At 41.5% G+C, this 21,264-nt stretch overlaps 2 protein-coding genes across 2 annotated transcripts; one reads left to right on the top strand and one right to left on the bottom strand.

Annotated features, from left to right (window-relative positions):
- Positions 1 to 3,588: 3,588 nt before the first annotated feature.
- Positions 3,589 to 4,720, top strand: LOC126491336 (glyceraldehyde-3-phosphate dehydrogenase-like). Its single transcript, XM_050126903.1, has one exon. The coding sequence runs from the start codon at positions 3,592 to 3,594 to the stop codon at positions 4,621 to 4,623; it is 1,032 nt and encodes a 343-aa protein (XP_049982860.1). The 5' UTR covers positions 3,589 to 3,591; the 3' UTR covers positions 4,624 to 4,720.
- A 5,141-nt stretch (positions 4,721 to 9,861) lies between these two features.
- On the bottom strand, positions 9,862 to 20,522 carry LOC126491332 (zinc finger protein 431-like). Its single transcript, XM_050126895.1, has 4 exons — positions 20,387 to 20,522; positions 12,738 to 12,864; positions 12,489 to 12,549; positions 9,862 to 11,378 (listed from the first exon to the last, which is right to left on the bottom strand). Exons 1-4 carry the CDS (start codon positions 20,387 to 20,389, stop codon positions 10,169 to 10,171), a joined length of 1,401 nt encoding a protein of 466 aa, XP_049982852.1. The 5' UTR covers positions 20,390 to 20,522; the 3' UTR covers positions 9,862 to 10,168.
- Between the last annotated feature and the right edge of the window lie 742 nt (positions 20,523 to 21,264).

Raw genomic sequence — 21,264 nt, 5'->3', positions numbered from 1 at the left:
GGGGATCCACTTGCCTTGGTGGAAGGGAAGGGAGGTTGAGAATGGGAGGTTTGTCTCTTAAAGGAACAGGGTACCAGGTGACAGGGAAGGTCAGCAAAATCCCAGACTTTTACCAGCTCTCCAAATCATACTCCCAGATTTAGAGGAACTCTGTTTTCGGTCTATACGTCAGTACCTTAAGGAAACCTCACCAGGCCTAGGCAGAGAGGCCTAGTTTATCAAGTTTCTTAGTTTCTGGAAGTCCTGCACTATGCTTTTGACGTTTATGAGTAAGATTCATTCGCAGTTAATTTTGTGGAGGTTGTAAATGACATTTCAAGTTGAGTAGCACTCAACTACTAAGTTGTGATGTAGAAGAGTAGAATTGTGGATATAAATGATTTACCAATGCATAAAGTCACACAAAGGAGAATTTAACTAAGGGAGGACTGCCTCTAAAATAGCCCAAAGATAAGTAGTGCGTTAACCAGGTCTGTTAAAGATTAGGATACTAGGACATTTATGTATGCTCCTATTGGTCACTTGTCTGTGGTAAAAAGTGCTGACTGGATTCTGAGTAAATCTGTCTCTGTAGTAAACTGGGCAGCACATGCTGAAGAGGGCCTTCTCAGTTGTGTTGTTGAGGATGCTGTACACATCTATCTCAGGTTGGTTTTCTTATGTATTTCCTGTTTTATTATATCACCTACATCCACCCATTAAAAACCAAAAGCATGGTTATAGTATTGATGCCATGTTTTGCATAAAGACTGTCTTGTGTTTTCTCTAAGCTTTGTACCTAGGAAATACTTATTTCTTACATTATCTTACACAGTGTCAATTCAGTTTTCTTTTATTTAATTGCTGTTGCTCAGCACTATTTTAAGAAACAATTGGCACCTTCCTATGATCAGCTGTGCCTACTTACAAAGGATGACCATCACCAGGTGTCCTGACTGTTGATATTCCATTATAGAAAATTTTTAGACATCACTTCTCCTATTCAAGTAAGTGTGAGACCAAATGTCAGCTGTACTTTGGATCCGTTCAACTATTGATACTAATTTTAAGTTTAAAGGCCTAATCACACTTTTGCATTATGAATTAGCATTTTCAAAAGTCAAAGATTGAATTAACATTTGTCTAACTTCTGGATCTGAGATTCTATTTACAGCTAACCCTGCCCCAAGCATTCAAAGCTGCTGTATTTCATAGAACCAAGGTGTGATCATTAAGAGTAAACTATCTTTGCAAATTACCATTATGGCCCTAACCGAGAAAATTCTCACTGGCCTAGGGAAATTTCAATACTTCTAGTCCTACTTCGTCATTCTATGACCCCCAGCTTCCTCTCTCCACCACGTTTTACATTGTAACTGAGGAATAACTTCCCATATTGCTGTAGCAAAATCTTTCCAGTGTGGAATAATTCTGTTCCCAATTTTTCATGAATTCAACATCTGCTTCACAAAGGGTAAATGCATACCATATGAAATGACTGCGTCCTTAAATCTCAAATAATCCAACATTTCTACAGGATTCCAATAAATTTCTGCATAGCCTTGAGGATGCTTATCATATAGTGGTCCTTCTTGTAAAGTAACTGGATAAACTAAGGTGGATTTTCTACTAACCTTAAGTTGCTCCTTTTCTGTTTCATAATGCAATGGTATGATAGGTTTTGCTCTAAATTCCTTTGTCTGTATCTGAGTATTTTCCTTATTTTCATTAGTAGGCCTTTCTAAAGCTTGTATCTTATCAATAGTAAGCCCTTCTAAAACTTTTACCTTATTAGTCAAATTTTTATTATTTCATTCTAAGGGTTCTATCGTATCAGTCATTTTTTTCTTTTCATTAGTAAGTCATTCTAAGTCAATTTTTCATTTTTTTGGGGGAAGTCATCAAACCACCTTTTAAGGATAAAATATGAATTGATATCTTAGGTAGGGTTACAATTGCTGTGAAGAAACACCAGGACTATGGCCACACTTATAAGGAAAACATTTAATTGAGGGTGGCTAGCTTACAGTTTCAGAAGTTCAGTCCATTATCATCATGAGGGGAGCATGGCAGTGTGCAGGCAGACATGGTGCTGGAGCTGAGAATGCTGTCTTGCAGGCAACAAGAGGTCAGCTGATAGTCACACTGAGGGAAGCGTGAGAAAGAGAGATCAAGGCCCACCACCACAGTGACATACTTCCTCCTAATAGTGCCACTCCCTTTGGGGGGATTTTCTTTCAGCCACCTCATTTACGACACTGAAAGTAATTACAATCAGTGTTATGCCAACCCCAGCTAAGTGTCTTATCCTGTCATTTATTTTTTTCCATTTGCAAACCATCCATACAAACATTATACAGGGCCCTAACTCCCTGCATTGTAACATGTCCAATTTTTAGCATGGGAAAAAATTTTCTCTCTAATATTAGTTACTCTCTCTTTCAGGACTTCCCAAGTGTCTCACCAAATCTGCCGACTTCTTGGTTTATCCACAGCAACAGCGCCACCATCAGAGACCCATGTTCTATAGTCCTGCATTTTGGCTTAGACACGGGGTGACTGCAGAGGCACCAAGTGGCAAGATTTCTTCGTCCAAGTGACTGCCATGCTTTGAAGCACTACATAATGTTTTTCTGCCAACTTAGAGGGTGCACAAGAATGTTCTGATTTTTATTTTATTTTATTTTTTTCAGATCAGAGTTTCTCTGTGTAACAGCCCTAGCTGTCGTGGAAATGAATCTACTAATATTGTATTGTCTGCAACCCCATGGCCCCTCAGCATCCCACCAGCCACTCAAGCAACAGCCTGCTGGAGCTTCTGGTTTCATGGTCCAGACTCTGTCGCAGCCGCCTCATGTACATTTAAATTAAGTATCTATCATTTTATTTATTAAGAAGACTCAAGAGTCAAAGGCTGGAGTTAAAAACCTGCTAACTCAGAGAGGCTGAGTAGGAACTAGCTGATAGCTCTTTCTGGCCAGAGACAATGCAAGAGAAACATCTCTTCCCTTGTCCCAGAACCAGGAGCAAGCTAAAACTTCATTCCTAATCCTTTCATTCCTGTGCCCCCTCTCTATCCAGATTTCTGACTTCTCTATGGCTAATTTTGGTCAGCTAGTTGCTGGCTCCAACATATGATTCAAGGTTTAACATTATTGGCAAGTCTCAGGAGTTGGTCACAGTGCAATCAAAGTATCCCAGAACAGAGACGGTGGAAATGATGTGATTTTAATCCCAAAACTTACAATAAAAAGTTGAAACAGGCTTTATGACCATGTGCTCCAGAGACTAGGGATTTATATGAGAGCACACCAAATATTACTCAAGCCTTTTCTCTAAGGCTGTACATCATTCACTGGAAAATATAGTCCTGTTAGGCAGGACCACACATTTTACCCAGACCTTCTAGTATGGTTGAACTAGAGTAATTACAGTAATTTGGTTTCATGATAAGTTTAGTTCTTTACCCATATTTTTTATTTCCTGGTCTGTGGCCAGTTAGGACACTTATCAATTAATCTTTGATTACCTCAGTATTCATACCTAACGCTGTCAAAACAGGAAAGCTTAGCTCTCTGCTCCTCCCTGTTCTAGAGACAGCCGCTTCTTTTCATGCAGTGCCAGCCTCGTTCCAGAGACACGATGGTGAAGGTCGGAGTGAACGGATTTGGCCGTATTGGACGCCTGGTTACCAGGGCTGCCTTCACTTCTGGCAAAGTGGATGTTGTTGCCATCAATGACCCTTTCATTGACCTCAACTACATGGTCTACATGTTCCAGTATGACTCCACCCATGGCAAGTTCAAAGGCACAGTTAAGGCTGAGAATGGGAAGCTTGTCATCAACGGGAAGGCCATCACCATCTTCCAGGAGCGAGATCCCGCCAACATCAAATGGGGGGATGCCGGCGCCGAGTATGTTGTGGAGTCTACTGGTGTCTTCACCACCATGGAGAAGGCTGGGGCCCACTTGAAGGGTGGGGCCAAGAGGGTCATCATCTCCGCCCCTTCTGCCGATGCCCCCATGTTTGTGATGGGTGTGAACCATGACAAATATGACAATTCCCTCAAGATTGTCAGCAACGCTTCCTGCACCACCAACTGCTTAGCCCCCTTGGCCAAGGTCATCCATGACAACTTTGGCATCGTGGAAGGACTCATGACCACAGTCCATGCCATCACGGCCACCCAGAAGACTGTGGATGGCCCCTCTGGGAAGCTGTGGCGAGACGGCCGTGGCGCTGCCCAGAACATCATCCCTGCGTCCACTGGCGCTGCCAAGGCTGTGGGCAAAGTCATCCCAGAGCTGAACGGGAAGCTCACGGGCATGGCCTTCTGCGTTCCTACCCCCAATGTGTCCGTCGTCGATCTGACATGCCGCCTGGAGAAAGCTGCCAAGTATGACGACATCAAGAAGGTGGTGAAGCAGGCATCCGAGGGCCCACTAAAGGGCATCCTGGGCTACACTGAGGACCAGGTCGTCTCCTGTGACTTTAACAGTGACTCCCATTCTTCCACCTTCGATGCTGGGGCTGGCATTGCTCTCAATGACAACTTTGTAAAGCTCATTTCCTGGTACGACAATGAATTCGGCTACAGCAACAGAGTGGTGGACCTCATGGCCTACATGGCCTCCAAGGAGTAAGAAGCCCGCCCTGGACCACCCATCCCAGCAAGGACACAGCAAGAGAGAGGTCCTCGGCTGCTGAGCAGTCCTTGTCCTAACTAACCCTTGACACTGAGCATCTCTCTCACAGTTTCCATCCCAGACCCCCAGAATAGCAGGAGGGGGCTTAGGGAGCCCTACTCTCTTGAATACCATCAATAAAGTTCATTGCACCCCTCAAAAAAAAAAAAACAGGAAAGCTTTTGTCCTTCTTCATGCCCTTCCCTTTCTGCGCCACACTACACCAGCTTTAAAGCCCAGCAGTGTACTCGATTCTTACACAGGTTTCTCTGCATTTAGAACTTCTCAATAAAAGCCAGAGAGGTTAGAGGACTCTCATTCATTGATCTATTTTTCCTTTTCACACACCAGTCAAGGCCCAGACAAGAAGGAGTGGCAGAACTATTCCCATCCCTGAGCAGCAGAGGCAAGATTAAATGTTCAAATCAATTCTTAATTACATAGTGTGGGACAAGCCTGGGCTATGGGAGAAACTGCTCTAAACAGATAAAATCAACAGCACCCGAGAAAAACAGAAATTAATGACTAGAAAATATTTGAGAATAAAAACATGTAAGAGATTAGAGTAACAATTGACTTTTTAAAAAAGATAAATATTATTGAAAAAGCAATAGCTCTATTGACTTTGAAAAAGAGCACACCATTCTCTGGTAGAGGGAATGGCAATAATAAAATAATGTTTGGCCTTGCCCTTTTATGCAATGTTAGCCATTGAGATCTGTACATTGACACACACAGTTCCAGCCAATGGCCTTTTACTCAACCCACTGAGCTGACTTAACTGTGCCAACCTAGACTGTATATATCTGCAAAGGAGAGCCCCCTCATTGGAAAATCACTATTCATTGGTTCAAGCTAACCTCCCCAAATTGTAAACCCACCAATCTAGCCTGGCTTCATTCACATGATATGAATAAATGCATGTTGATAAATTACAAATCACTCACCTGCCACAAACAGGTCCTTTTTCATGATGACTCCATCAACTAATAGCCTACCCTGTTTCCCACTGTGGTGTAGACAACAAACTATTCCTCCTATTCTAGTCTGAAGACAAATACCATGATCCTCATGCAAATCCTTTATCCTTTTCCAGTTACTGCAATGGACAGTTTACTACATGATTCAAATGAGTAATTTTAAAACACAGTGGTGGTACAGGGCATTAATAATTTAGTAGATTTAATCAATAGGACAGTGAGGTCATGGCCCTAGAGAGTATCTGAAGGGGATCAAGGCCACATGAGTAAACATAAGAGAACTTGTCTCAAACATTTTTCTAAAACACTGGATGTGCAGTTCTAGAATTAATATGCCTTCCCAGATAGAAATTAGTCCACACTCTGTTTGTTTGGGGGGGTTGATTGATTGATTTTTTTTCTAGATAAGAGTTTCTCTGTGTAGTTTTGGAGCCTGTCCTAGAACTCACGTTTTAAACCAGGCGGAGACTGCTCATTTGTTCCTGACTGCCAAGATCCAAAATAATTATACAGAAACTATATTAATTACAACACTGTTTGGCCAATGATTCTAGCTTATTCCTAGCTAGCTCTTACATCTTGAATTAACCAATTTCTATTATTTTGTATTTTACTAGGAGGGTCATGGTTTACTGGTAAGGTTCCAGGCCATCTGTCTCCTTCGGCAGCTACATGGTGACTCTCTGACTCCACATTCTTTCTCCCAGTTTCATTTTCCCGCCTAGCTCTATCCTACCATGCCACAGGCCCAAAGTAGCTTTAAGTACCATTAACCAATGGTAATAAAACATATTTACAGCATACAGAGGGGAATAACACATCACAGGTTGGCCTCAAATTCACAGAAATTTGCCTGCCTCTGCCTCCCAAGGGCTGGAATTAAAGGTGTGCACCACAACTGTCTGACTAATCCACACTCTTAAAAGATTAATAAAAATCTCTTTAACAATAGAATGCATCTGGCTAATACTAAAAGAGGAGCCAAACTAGAATAAAATTTGCATTTGTCTCTTTTAGATTCAGGCCCCAGGTTGTACACTGAACAATTTAAATAAAGACAGAAGATTGCAAGTCTAGAGGATAGCCAGATCCATTACAGAAGAAATCTTTTAATCATATAATATGATCTACATTTAAAAGATATTATCAACAGATTTAAAAAGATGTATCATTGCCTTTAATTCTTACACGTACAAAGGGCAGAGAACACAGATACAGAAAACATCAAGGAACACACCTGCAAGCACCGTGCATGAGGTTCTTAGATGAACAGTCCTGCTGAGCGACTCTAGTCTCAGCCTTTGCTTCTGAGCAGGCTGGCTCCGAGAAAGGCCACATGTACGAAAAGAAGTTCATTTTAACTAGCTTTGCCTGCTGTCTTGGGCTGTGACATCACTGTAGAGAATTCTGTTTCTAAGCTTTATTTTTGTGGTTTGTATACATGTGTTTCCCTACAAGTGTCTGTGTACAGTACCTACACAGGCCAGAAGAGGGCACCAGATACCTTTAGACTGGAGTAACCATCTTTAGCAACCAGGTTGGTTCTGGGACTGGAACCTGTGTCCTCCACAACACCCAGGGCTCTTAACTGCTAAGCTGTCTCTCTAGCTACTTTATTAAAAAATATTTTATACACTTTAATTAAAATATATTACATCACTTTCCCCCTTGTCTTCTCTCCATGTAAAAATACATGAATAAAACTTGCTGAGTCTATTTCTGTTGGTTGTATGTATATGGTTCAGGACTGAATACATTGCATTGGATCTGCAATTGGGGAGCTCATCCCTGCCTGAATCTAATTCCTCCCCTTGGAGAAAAATTCCACTGTTTAAGGTGCAACAGGAGTCTGACCCTGAAGTGAACTGGGCTGCCTTGGACAGGAAACATTATAATTAGAAAACCTGGGGTGTAAATACCTCAGTGTATGCTTGCTGGTGCCAGGACCCTGAAGTTCTGGAGCTGCAGTAAAGACTATGGACACTGGCTAAAACTAATCATTATCTCCCTTAGTTCTTGGGCCTCCCACCATTTTCAACTTCAATGACTTGAAATCCTGAAATTCCTGTCTCCACTTTCTAAGTACCATAATCACAGGCCTGTGCCACCATGCGTGGCTTAGGTGGCTTCAACTGCACTCACTGAGTCATTAGGGTAACGGGATGAGTGAAATGAGCAGGTACACTTACCTGTATTCAGAAAGCTCTTATATCTGTAAGCCTGGATTTCAAAATCTGCCCAGTCCCTGAGTTATAGCAGACTCAATGATAAAGAAAATCATTGCTCACAGTTGGAAGACAGTGGACTCTAAAGTAGGAGGGGTGCATTTAATGGGAGCCTTCTTCTGGTACTGGAGTTAGGGCCAAAGCCTGTGTCCTGGCTACCCAAACCATCTAGGCTCAGTGACTCATCCTCACTAAGACAATTAAGAGAACTAGGATATCAAGTTGTGAAGGGCCTCAGAAAGGGCACTTGCAAGCGGGAGTTGGCTAATGGGATCTGGGGTCAAAGGAGTGAGTCAGCTCACACACGTCCTCTTCTCCTCGTGTCCCATTTATTCTTCTCTTTCTCACAAGGTTTATACACCCACACAGAAACAATTCTCTGGCACTACCAAGGATACCAGGTGTGCATTTTTTCGGGGGCCAAGAAGACAGATAAGGCGACAAAGTGGGTGTCTGTAATCTTACTTAGAATCTCAGAAGAGACGTGGCGTGAAGCGCCTGGGCATATCTGAAAAGGGTAAACAGAGGGCGGGGCTGCGATTTCTAAGAGGAGGGAGAGGGGGTTTGAGTTTTAACTACATTTGTGTGGTTAGTTAAGCTAGAAGTTTGTGACTGATAAATGTAGAAAAAAGGGGGAAAAAACACGGCAGTGCTGTGCACTTTCTAAGCACTTCCATTCTGGCTGTGGCTGGGAATACAGCAGTGTGGTAACCACCGCAACCAGCTTACTGTGCGGGATGCATTAACATTTTCACCTAAATGTTAGCTGATTAAAGGTTCACTCTCAACCCTAGAGATAACATCTAAGGTGGCTAGATCAAAGGGAAAACTGAGGTTACTTAGTGTAAAATACAGAGCGTCTGGGCCAAGTGGTGGCTTTATTCCAGCTAACCCCCAAGTGAAAATTTCCTTTCTATGGGGCCTTTTTAAGAATACAAGGCATTATATTCTATATATCAATATTATACAGAAAAATGAAAAGTCATCCGGTACAACAGTACATGATGAAGTTATGCCCAACAATTGATTAACATACTGCTGGGGTTTTTGGGGATGAGTCCCACTACAGAAAAGAGAGCTATGGCTTCACAAGGTTTTACAGAAATGGCAGTGACTATTCAAAAGGCAGGTATCCTCCAAGCTCTACAAATTGGTTTACTCCACTGGAATGTGTGATCCTGGTGGGCCAGCCTAATGATTTTGTCAGCTGTATTCTCACTGTATAATCAATCCTGTGGACCACAGCATGTGCCCACCTGTAATGCAGACACTCTGGAGGCAATGTGGGCAGATCTCTCTGATGTCCTAAGACAGCCTAGTCTACAGAGTGAGTTCCGGGCCAGACAGGGAATCACAGTATGGTTATTTGTTAAAATAGACACATAAACAAACAATAGAAAAATGCAAATGATTGAATTATTAAAACATGGTATTTATTCAGTATGATGAGTTTGGAACAGTTATGAAGATATAAGGTAATCAATTCATCCTTAGTTAGAAGGCAACTAAGAAATCTAACAAAGCCCTATAATTTTTTTCCATCCCCAAATCCCTCCCAATTCTCAGCTTTCTCTAATGCAAGGTATTCAGATAAGGGGCAAATGTGTCTTCAGCAGAGTTTCCTTCTGGAGGTCTCAGTCTTTGACCACAGTGAGACTCATGGGGATCTCAAGGGGTGCACTGTTTCACTAGCTGCTAGCCAACAGGGGAGACAGAAAAGATGTTTCTATCTTTAGAATACCCTTACTCCTACCAGGCAGGCACGTTACAGAGATGGCAGGAGAGAGACTGAGGAGCTAAGGCTCGTGTGGTGACCACAGAGTGGGAACCTCCAGGATGCTGTCACTGAAAGCTACATGTAGTTGCCCAAAAAAGGAAAAATGGAAGACTTGGAGGGCACAGAACAATCACACCCATTAGGTTTTACACCTACATGAGCTACTTCATGTTATTGAACCGAAGTGTAAAATCTAAAAGGGTTACCTTATTATTTAAATTCATAAGGCTTTTGTCCATATGAGTTTACAGGTACAAACAAAATAAAGAGGGACATCATAAGCTTGAACAGACTTTCGACAACTGTCAGACTTTTTTTTTCTCCAGAATAAATAATCTTGTATAACTGAACATAAGAATGCTGGCTAAAGATTTTACCAAATCCTTTGATATGAGTTTTTTCAGGTTCTCAAAGACAACTGTGATGTGCAAAGACTTTAAAAGATTGATTATACACTAAAGGTTCTCCTCTTGAATGAAGAATACCACAAAGTGCAAAGACTTTGCACACTGACTACATGTTTAGGGATTCTCTCCAACATGATTATTTCCCATGACTTGAAAGAGTACTGTTACATGCAAAGGCTTCACTACATTGCTTGCATTCATAGAGTCTCCTCCAGTATGTGTTCTTTTATGTATTTGAAGGCTACTGTGATGTGCAAAGGTTTTACTACATTGAGCACATTCATAGGGTTTCTCTCCAGTATGTGTTCTTTTATGTATTCGGAGGTAATTGTGATGTGCAAAGGCTTTATCACATTGATTACATGCATATGGTTTCTCTCCAGTGTGTGTTTTTTTATGTATTTGGAGACTAGTGTGCCGTGCAAAAGCTTTACCACATTCAGTACATTCGTAGGGTTTCTCTCCAGTATGTGTTCTTTCATGTATTCGGAGATAACTATGATATGCAAAGGTTTTACCACATTCAGTGCATTCATAAGGTTTCTCTCCCGAATGTGTTCTTTTATGCATTCGGAGATAACTCTTATGTGCAAAGGCTTTACCACATTGATTACATTTGCAGGTTTTCTCTCCAGAATGTGTTCTTTTATGCATTCGGAGATGCCTGTTATGTGCAAAGGTTTTACCACATTGAGTACATTCATAGGGTTTCTCTCCAGTATGAATTCTTTCATGATGCTGAAGAGTATAGAAATGTGCACAGGCTTCATCATGCTGAAGACATTCATAGGGTTTCTCTCCAGTATGCATTCTTTCATGCTTCTGAAGATGACTGTGACGTGCAAAGCCTTCACCACATTCATTACATTTGTAGGGTTTCTCTCCCGTATGCGTTCTTTTATGTACTCGGAGACTATTGTGTTGTGAAAAGGCTTTACCACATTGATAACATACATAGGGCTTCTCTCCAGTATGCGTTCTTATATGTATTTGGAGACTAGTGGGTTGTGAAAAGGCCTTATCACACTGATTACATCTGTAGGGTTTCTCTCCAGTATGTGTTTTTTTATGTCTTTGGAGACTACTGAGATGTGCAAAGGTTTTACCACATTGCTTACATTCACAGGGTTTCTCTCCAGTGTGTGTTCTTTTATGTATTCGGAGATAACTGTGATGTGCAAAGGCTTTACCACACTGACTACATTGATTGCGTTTTTCTCCAGTAGGAATTCTTTCATGTCTTTGAAGATGACTGTCATATGCAACGGCTTTATCACTTTGAGTATATTCACAGGATTTCACTCCAGTATGATTTCCTTCATGCCTGCAAAAATAATTGGTACATGTAAAAGCTTTATTGAATATATTACACTCATGAATCTTTCTACCTGAATGAATTAATTTTAGAATTTGGTCTTATTGTAAAGCCAAATCAGATCTTAGGGTTTTATCACTTTGTTTACACTCACAGTATTCCCCTTCACTAAAGGTTGTTTTGCATCTTTGAAGATACCTGTGATGGTAAGAGCCTTTATTACATGGCTCACATTTATACATCGTTTATATGAGTTTTCCAGACAGTTGAAGAGAACTGGAAAAGTTGGAAGTTTGTCACACTGGTTGCATCAGTAAGTTTTCCAATAGTGTGAATCATACCACATTTGCATAGCAAACTAGGACACACAGAAGATTTCCACATTTCTAATACTCATAGGCTATCTTATAGTGTTAGTTTGCTGATATAGTCCCAATGGAGCTGGAAAAACCAATGAATTATAAACGTGTATTTCATTCAACAAGTCTACTCCAAGCAAGGACTACTGTATAGAGGGGATATTGCTTCTTTACGTCTCACATGGCTTGTCTGCAGAGCGACATATGAAATATCAAGTAATGAAAGAATAACTAATGAAAGGTTTCCACATTGCATTCACATCGTTTGTCTTTTGGTTCCTCATAGGCCTGTGGTACAGAAGTTAAGGTGCTCCACAATAATCGTCTTGAAGCTCATAAACTGCCTCTCTCACTGAACTCAGCAAAGTCCCAACAACTCCCATATATTTGTGTATATGGGTAACACCAGCTTTTCCATGTACTATTTGCTTATTATAAGATTTTGGACATATATTTATCACCTTCTCATTGTGTATACCTTTTGGAATACTGAAGTGGTATGAAATTAAATGGATTGGGACTTTACATGGGGCCATGTAAGGTGATCTCTGTTAAGGCATTGTTTCCTTGTCTTCTTCATATAAGAATGACCTGTAAACACAAATTAGTTCCCTGACATTGAGGCACATGGTTGTGATAATTTAATAATCATCACTACACTCAAGTGCTTATTTACACAGCTGCTTTGCCTTAAAACTTCCAGTTCACATTACAATTTCTTAAAGAGTTACATTTGTATCCACTTGCACATGAAAATTACCTTCCATTTCTTCTAGAAGTTTGACAAGGTTCTTCAATATAATGGTCTCCCGAATTGTAGCCTAAAATATAGTACAGAAAATGTCTATTATTGGAAATTATGAAACATTTAATTATCTTCATTGAACTTTAGAACTCTAACTGATTTATTCACCTCATCTTTCCTCTTTCTCAATAAAAATTGCAGAAGAGCACCAATATCCAAGAAGCAGTTGCCCCCTTATTTTAAAAAGTGAAGCAAAATTCATACCTATAGCAGTGAGATTCCTGTAGGTCTCCAGCATCACGTCCTTGTAGAGATTCTTCTGGGAGGGATCCAGCAAAGCCCACTCTTCCCGGGTGAAGTCAACATGCACATCATCATAGGTCACTGCATTCTAAAATATCCCATGCACGTGTACAAAAGAAAGTGTGATACAAACAGCATTGCAAATGTGTACTTCTTTTACAATAGAGTCATATAATTCTGGTGCTTCCCACACTTTATTCCATTACACAGAATTTTAACTGTAATCACCAAGTCACTTTAGAAGGAACCTTAGGAGGTCCACCCCTGTCATTTCTGCACCCTTTGAATGGGATATAGCCTTGCACGAGAAATACACTAATTATACCAGACTTAATAAGAGAGAGACAAGCAAACAGATCAACAGTACTGAGTACACACCAGAAACACTGTATGACCAATTACTAACTAGAAAAAAAAAGATGAAAAAATTGGGTGTAATGTCTCATGCCTTTAATCCCAACACTCAGGAAGTAGAAGAAGGTGTATCTCATTGAGTTGGGTGCCAGTATGGTCTAAGCAAAGAGTCCCAAGATAGCCAAAGGTATATATTAAGACTCTATCACCCTGCAAAAATCAATCAATCAAACAAAAAGAAAGAACTGAGAGATTTTTACTGAAGTTTCTAAAGATTTATACAGCTCTGTATTAATTTTCTAGAAACCTGAAGTGCCCCAGTTTAAACTGCAGCATTAATAAAAAGTTATTAAAAGGGAATACATGATTAGACAGTTAAAAATGGACAGATAAAATGTTAGCAATGTAAATGTTGATCACAAATAAACAACAAGGAGAAATGTCTCAGTAGCAAAGAGCTTGCACATGGGTGGGCGTAAACAGAGTTCTTGCAGATCATGGCAGCCGGCTAGATTCTGGAGTGTTAGCCCCTGGGCTTTGATCTCCCTTTTGTGACTGTCTCCTTTTGTGTGAACTACCTTTTGTTTGCAGTATGTAAATCTTACCTGAGTTCTTCCTAAACGGTTCAATGTTATGGGATAATCTTTTTGTACACTGTGAAGGTATGTCTCTGCCAAGGCAACTTCTGATTTCTTTAATAAAGAGCTGAAGAGGATAGGTGGGACTTCCGGGCAGAGATGGGAACTCTAGGACAGAATCTGAGAGGCAGAGATTACAGTATGGAGGCGAGGTAACAAGCCACATGGCAGAACATAGATTAATAGAAATGAATGGATTAATCTGAGTTTCAAGAGCAAGTTGGGAACAAGTCTAAGTTAAGGCCAAGCTTTCATAATAAGAAGTCCCTATGCCATTATTTTGGAGCTGGTGGTCCAAAGAAAGTCCATCAGTTGTTCAAAGTCTATGCAAAACTTGGTTGTAGAAGTTAGAAAACTGAAAGTTTCTGTGACTGAGAATTGCTTTGACATTTGTCTCCTTTGTAGAGTTCCTTTGTAGAGTTTCAGATAAAAGGTTTCAGTATACGATCAGATGACCTAACAGCTATCTCTACTAAGGCTGACCATGTGGACAACTGCCATTTTTAGTAAGAACAAAAAGATGTGTGTGTGTGTGTGTAGGGGGAGGGTCTGTGGATGTGCGCGCACACACACACACACGTGACTTGGATTTAACTTTTATGTGAAAATGTAAGCTAGCTCCAACACTGTGTGTTTATGTATGAAATTTAAATTCAACTGCTCTTATGTGTGCCAATAACTATTGTTTAGAAAAACATCGTTTACTAAAGTTAAAGAGTAAACTTCTTAGTCCCAATGAGCTCTCTGTTCCTTGTATCTCCTTCTAAGCTAAGAAAGCAACAAGTCTCAAATATCTGAGATTGGTATGTACTTTTGTATGATGATAAAATATATGATTAGATCAGTTACACCATACTATATATCTGGCCTAAAATATAATCTATACGTTGATAAAAATTTAAGGTTATAAAATCTATTCAGGTTGATAAGGAATAAATGATCAAGCTCTTTAATTGTAGTCATGCTAAGTACTGATATAATTAACTATAGGGCTAAGCCCTAACTAGTCCCCTATATGTTTTCAGAACTACGCTTAAAACAAGTAACTAAAGACAAAGTTTGTCTACTCAGATATACCCAATAGAAAGTCAGTCCTCAAATGCTCAGAGATCTGCAGAATATGGCATTTAAAATGTTTAATTAAAAAGGTTTTTTTGTAATGGAGAGTCAGGACTACTCCTGCAAGCACCCCTATTTCCTCCAAAGAAGACAAATGGGTACAGAAGAACCTCCACCCATAACTTGCTTCATAAGTGACAGCACGCTTAGCCACTGGGGGGAAAACTGCCTTTCACTTCAACTGCTGCTCCGACTGTGGGCATCAGGACACTGAAAACTCAACTGCCTCAAGTTGCCTAGACAAAGGTAAGCAGGTCCTCCCATGAGGAGAAGCCTATGTGACCATCTAGGGCCTTACAAGCCCGCCTCGCCAGCTGAAGAAGAACGCTGCTGTGAGACTGCTGCCCTCAACAACCATGGAGGACCTGAGGTGGCTGTCAAGCAAGTAAGTCTCTGGGTAAAGTTTATCCTCCTCAGAACTCTGATGCTATTTGATGACTAGTAGCCCTGCCAGCTTAACAGCAGCAAGCAAGGTTTCAACTGCCTTCGAAGTTCTCGGTGTGAAATTCAGGTCACAGGCCTCACTCTCCTAGAGCTAATACTAAGTCCAGACACAATCCACATCATTACCAGACTCAGAAAAGAGATAAACTCACAAAACAAGTGTCAAGATGACTTCTTACCATACCTTTGTTTAAAGGAACTTTGCAGTGACTGCCCTCAGCAACCAACCTGAGTGTTAAGGTGACGCCATCATGATGGGGAAGGAACAGGTGCTTTAAGGTTCACTTATGGAAAGATAGAAAAGCCTAAGATATGAGGATCTAAGAATGTTTTAGGGTCTAAGAAGGTGTTTTAAGGTGTGCAAATGCGAGTTAATAAGCTGTGTACAAACAAATTATAAAGGTCTGAGGATGAAAAGGCTTAAGTGCTGATAAAACAATTCAAGACATTAAAAAGAATGCAGTATGTTCCAGATTTCTCTCTCACTATGACACTGTTATACTAAGACTCCAAAAGTTCCCAGTCTTAACATTAATTGCCAAAATCCTGATAAGCCATTAACCTGGCTGAGTACTACCACTATGTGAGTACACCATCCTTTTCTACAATGTAAATATCAGTACCGATTATAAACAGTGAGAATGCTTATAGGTCTAAACTTATGTTTTCACAAACTCAAAGTATTCTTGTAAGCTCTGGGGAGTCGACTTGGATCCACCCAAACAAGGCAGATTCACTCCAGATAAGTACCATTCCAGTTTTCCCTGGTCTTGCAATCCCCCTCCCTCAATAACCAGCACCTAAGGAAATTTTCTTCCCTAAATTAACCTTGTCATCTGCTCTGCCAGCACCCTGCCAGGTCCATGGAGCCTGGACAGCAATCAGGCAACCAGATACTCCAGGGCGTGGCAAGCTTCCCTGCTTTCTCACATCCCCCAAGATTTCAACACCCACAAATCAGAAGGAAGTGGTCTCGAGAACTCTGCACCCTCATTCCCCTAACCTGCTACGCCTAACTCCTCTCTCTCTTTTTTTTTTAATAAACAAAAGGGAGGAATATTAGCATCAGGCACACCTGCCCCTGCCCCTTGGGGACCTGGCAGAGTGTGTCACCCTGTGCGCATGGCAGGCAGTACCCTGACCTAGTGTGATCTCTGTGCACATAACTGCGCCCCATCACTTTAAAAGGAGGAACTCCCCCACTTCCTCCTACTCTTTCTCTTCTCTCTCATTCATCTCTTTCCATAGCTTTCTGCCTCTTTGCATCTTTCTCTCTAGCTCTCTGCACCTCTCTCTCTCTTTCCCATATGAGGCTGCTCTGTGTGCTCCCTTTCTCTCTTCTCTTCTCTTCTCTTCTCTTCTCTTCTCTTCTCTTCTCTTCTCTTCTCTTCTCTTCTCTCTCTCTCTCTCTCTCTCTCTCTCTCTCTCTCTCTCTCTCTCTCTCTCTCTCTTCCCTACTCTGTCCCCTTTCCCCAATAAAACTTCCAAAGTAAGCTCTGTCTCCATGGCTCTCACCCGCTGTGGGGCTCTTTGAACCTGAACCAAGGTTCATTCTGCTCTGTTTCATAACATTTTCTAATAAAAGAAAGAAATTAAAGATTGCCCTTCCCTTCCTTCCCCCTCTCTGTGTCCCAGACCCCATCTTGGGCTGACAGCCCTGCTCAACCAGAGACATGCCTGCTAGAAGACTAGGTAGGCCGCACAAAGACCTATCCCACTATCTGCTACCGCAGACACAATTCTCACAGTTGCCCATAGAAATGGAACAGAAAACCAAGGGTACCTTCCTCTCACCCTGTTCACACCACCTGTGAATCCCTCAGACCATCCCCACTTGCCTCATCTCTGTATCCCAGATACCCATTGCTCAGTCACATCTCATGCGTGCCAGAAGATCAGGTAGGTTGTCTGGAGACTTACCACACTGTTAACCCAGACCTGATTTTTGGTTGCTCCAGAACAGGAACAGAACAATAGGATTAGAGATGGCTCAGCATATGAAAATCAGTAAATGTAATCCACCATATAAATAAATTGAAAGGAAAAAAAGCACAGGATCATCGCATTAGACACTGAACGAGCCTTTGACAAAACACAACACTCATTCATGACAAAAGTCTCGGAGAGATTTGGCATACAAGGGACATACATAAACATAAGAAAGGAAATTTACAGCAAGCCTACAGCCAACATCAAATTAAATGGAGAGAACCTCAAACCAATTTCACTAAAATCAGGAACAGGTAAGGCGGTCCACTCTCTCCACATCTCTTCAATATAGTACTTGAAGTTCTCACTAGAGCAAAAAGACAACTGAAGAAGATCAAGGGGATATAATTTGAAAAGGAAGAAGTCAAAGAATCATTATTTGCAGATGATATGATAGCATATATATGCATATACATATAGCATATGTGTGTATGCATCTATACATTTATACACATATACATATATACACACACATGACCATACAAATTCAACTGCTAAACTCTACAGTCAATAAACACAGCAAAGTGACTGAATACAAGATTAACTCAACAGAAAAAAAAAAAACCAGAAACCCTTATATATAAATGATAATAGGCTGAAAAACAAATCAGAGAAACAGCACCCTTCACAATAGCTTCAAATATTATCAAGCATGTTGGGGTAACTCTAAAAAAGCAAGTGGAAGACTTGTATAAAGGACCTGTCAGAAAAACCCTATGAAAGTGATTATTGCCTCAGCTAGATTCTCTGTTCTTTCTGCCCTTCATTTTCTACTGCTACCTGTAGTGCAGACAAGATGGCTGGGCTCTCACATCCATCTGACAAATGAGAGTACACTGAAGAATAAAATAGGATGGGAAAAAGAAATGGGTTGACACTGCCTAAGCTGTAATTAAGTGCTGTCAGAGTAAGTCCTTGATAAGATACACTGAGAAGATTGCTGGGTCTGGAGTAATTCTGTCATTTTATGAGAACTCTGTATCCTGTAAACACACATACAGAACAAGAATGTCTGGGGAACACAGTTTACTCTGATGTTTGTGATGAGGTGGCTTGGGTGTAGGTAATATGGCCAAATGCATCAAAATACGTACAATAATAAGTGTAATTTTTTTTAATCAACTATAACAGCATAACATGGCTTTAACTGATTTTTGAGTGATATTTCATTTGTATTTTAATAAATAAAGTTTGCCTGAAGTTCAGAGAGTAAAACAGCCGCACTGATCAGTCTTACGGACCAGGCAATGGTACCACACATCTTTAATCCCAGTAGCCACACTAATTTAACATAGAAATTGGGTGGTACTGGTGCACTCCTTTATTCCCAGCACCAGAGAGAGGAATATAAGACAGGAGGATACAGCTCTCAGTCAGTCTCATTCTGAGATTCCTGGAGGCAGGATCACTATTTCGGACAGAGATAGAAGTAAGAGCCAGTGGCTGACTGTTTTGCTTTTCTGACCTTCAGGTTGAACCCTAATTTCTGTCTCTGGGTTCTTATTAATCATGCTACAGATTTTAACTGCTATCTGTGGGAAATCCCAACCTATTTCACATGCTACTACACAGTCCCGTGTCACACTCAGATCCACTGTTCAATTCTGGAGCATGTTTGATTTTCACTCTTAGTTTTCTCAAATAAACCAAACTTAGTGGGATACCGTTTATGCGATTATTACTATGAAGTCTGTGCACTGACCTATCCTACAGTCTCTTCTGTGGTTATTGCTATGAAGTCTGTGCACTGACCTATCCTACAGTCCTCTCCTGTGATTATTACTATGAATTCTGTGCACTGACCTATCCTATCCTCCTCTTCTGGCTTCGTGCATCTTCTCACACAGGTGTCGGATTCGCTCTCACTGCAGTTTGCTGAGTGAGTGATTCTGCACGACAGTATCCTTTATCCCTTTACATCCCTGCGAACATTACCATCCACATGACTTTTTCAAAAGGACATTGGGTATGCTCAATTTGAAGTATAAGTTTAATAATCCAACGAAATTCCCAAAGATTTTTAACAGGAAACCTGAAAGCCACACTCCATGTGGAAGACTTGAGGATTTTCAATGGAACTATGAAGAAATAGTAAATACACTAATACAATGTGACTTCTGTGCTTACCACAAATTTAAACCAAACAAAAATGTGTGAAGAATATGAGTGGAGGGGAAAAGCCAAGAACAAAAGGACAAAAGGACAGTCAAGTTTTCTTCAAAAGACCTCAGGAAACACAGCTAGGAAGACAGTGAACCTGACCAACGCTGCCTACGGGTGAGCTGTATAGAAAGCAAATAAACAAAGATTTCAACAAAACTCACAAAGATGATTCAAAGTGACCCCGAAACTGTTATATTTCTGACCTTCCAAGTACTGGTCTCTCTTCCAAACAGCCCCATGCTCTGGAGCGCTCTTTGGAAGTGCAGGGCATCATAAAGGTGGGCTATGGCTCTGTAGCACTTCCCTCTCCTGCCTCTGTGGTTTCAGGCAAACCCCACTCCACTGATGCTCACACACAACAACGACCACCAACTCTACTCTTCTACATCACAGTTTAGCAGTGGCGTGCTACTCTACACAGGAGACACTTTACAAGTTCCGCAAAATTATTCCAGAAGGAATAAGGAATAATTTTGTGCACCTAAACATTCAATGTTAAAAGTGCAGAACTTCTGGAAGGTACTAGAGAGATCAGAGCTCTCCGAGTTTGGCAAATCTGTCTTCCACAGAGACAATACACGCACGACAGGAGCCGGGATTTCACAGTGACGTCAAGGATGTTTCTAAGCACAGTCCCGCTCCCAATAACGCGCGCAAACTCAGCCCGCGGAGTGAAGTTATTCACAGGCTTCCACCCAGCCCAAGGAATTACAAGGATCACGGAGGACACGCAGGACCGTGCAGGACCAGGTGGGACCACGTTTAACTCTGCAGCTGGCCGCTGGCCCCGACCGAGCCGTGGTAGGACCCATCACAGCGGCTCCCATGACTCCGGAGGCCGCTCAGGTCGCTCACCATGGCTGACCGCCCCTGCCTGTCTGGGGACGGCAGCCCCTCACTCACCATGGTGCGCTGCCGGACTTGCCGGAACTGCCTGCCCACAGCTTTCCCCCGGCGGAGACCCCAGCACAGCACCCAAGACAACTTCCGCCTTCCTCAGCACACCGGACAACTTCCGCTTTCTTCAGCAGTGGCTCTAAGCCAGAAGCCTGGTGCCCGGAAGAACCCTCCCATATGACTGACAGATCTGTTGGAGACCATGATTGGCTAATGAGGCCTGAGTGACAAGAATACTTGTCCCGAGGGGCCTGGAGAATTGAAGGGACCCAGCACAAGGGTTCCTGATCCTGGCTCTCACACTTAACCCAAACCTATCCTAGACTGGATGCAGATTTCAGCCATTTACAACAGCAAGTTTCAGGTTAATATAAACCAATCAATTCAGTTTTAAAAGGAAGTGGACAAATTCAGACAATATTACATAGAAGGAACACAGGGTATCTCAAGAACATTATAAACAAAGTACACAGTGCCTCTGTAACCAAAAACCACTGCCCCATGTATGAAAAGGGTTGCATAATCAGGATCTGAAACAGCCCCTTCCCAGAGGCCTGGTTCCATACCATGAACAGCTCTCCCAACAAATTCTAGGTTTTGGAGAAGATCTGTTTTTGCTCTATACATCAGGGCCTTAGAGAAAACTCCTAAGGCCCGGGCAGGTTGCCAAACTCAGTTAGGTCTAATTTATCAAGTATCTTCCAAAAGTTTTGCACTTTGCATTTGACATTTAAGAGTAAGATTCATTCGCAGCTAATTTTGTGGAGGTTGTAAATGTCATCTTATGAACTGGGTAACACTCCATAGTAAGCTTTAATATAGAAGAGTAGACTTGTGGGTAGGAAGGGTTTACCAATGCTTAGGGGTTAGTAAGTCACACAAAG

Source organism: Alexandromys fortis, unplaced genomic scaffold (genome assembly GCF_014885135.2).
Source record: "Alexandromys fortis isolate MF-2015 unplaced genomic scaffold, M_Fortis_MF-2015_v1.1 scaffold_261, whole genome shotgun sequence".
Classification (NCBI taxonomy): domain Eukaryota; kingdom Metazoa; phylum Chordata; class Mammalia; order Rodentia; family Cricetidae; genus Alexandromys; species Alexandromys fortis.
The sequence above is the reverse complement of the archived record's forward strand: the minus strand, read 5'-3'. Positions and strand labels throughout refer to the sequence as shown.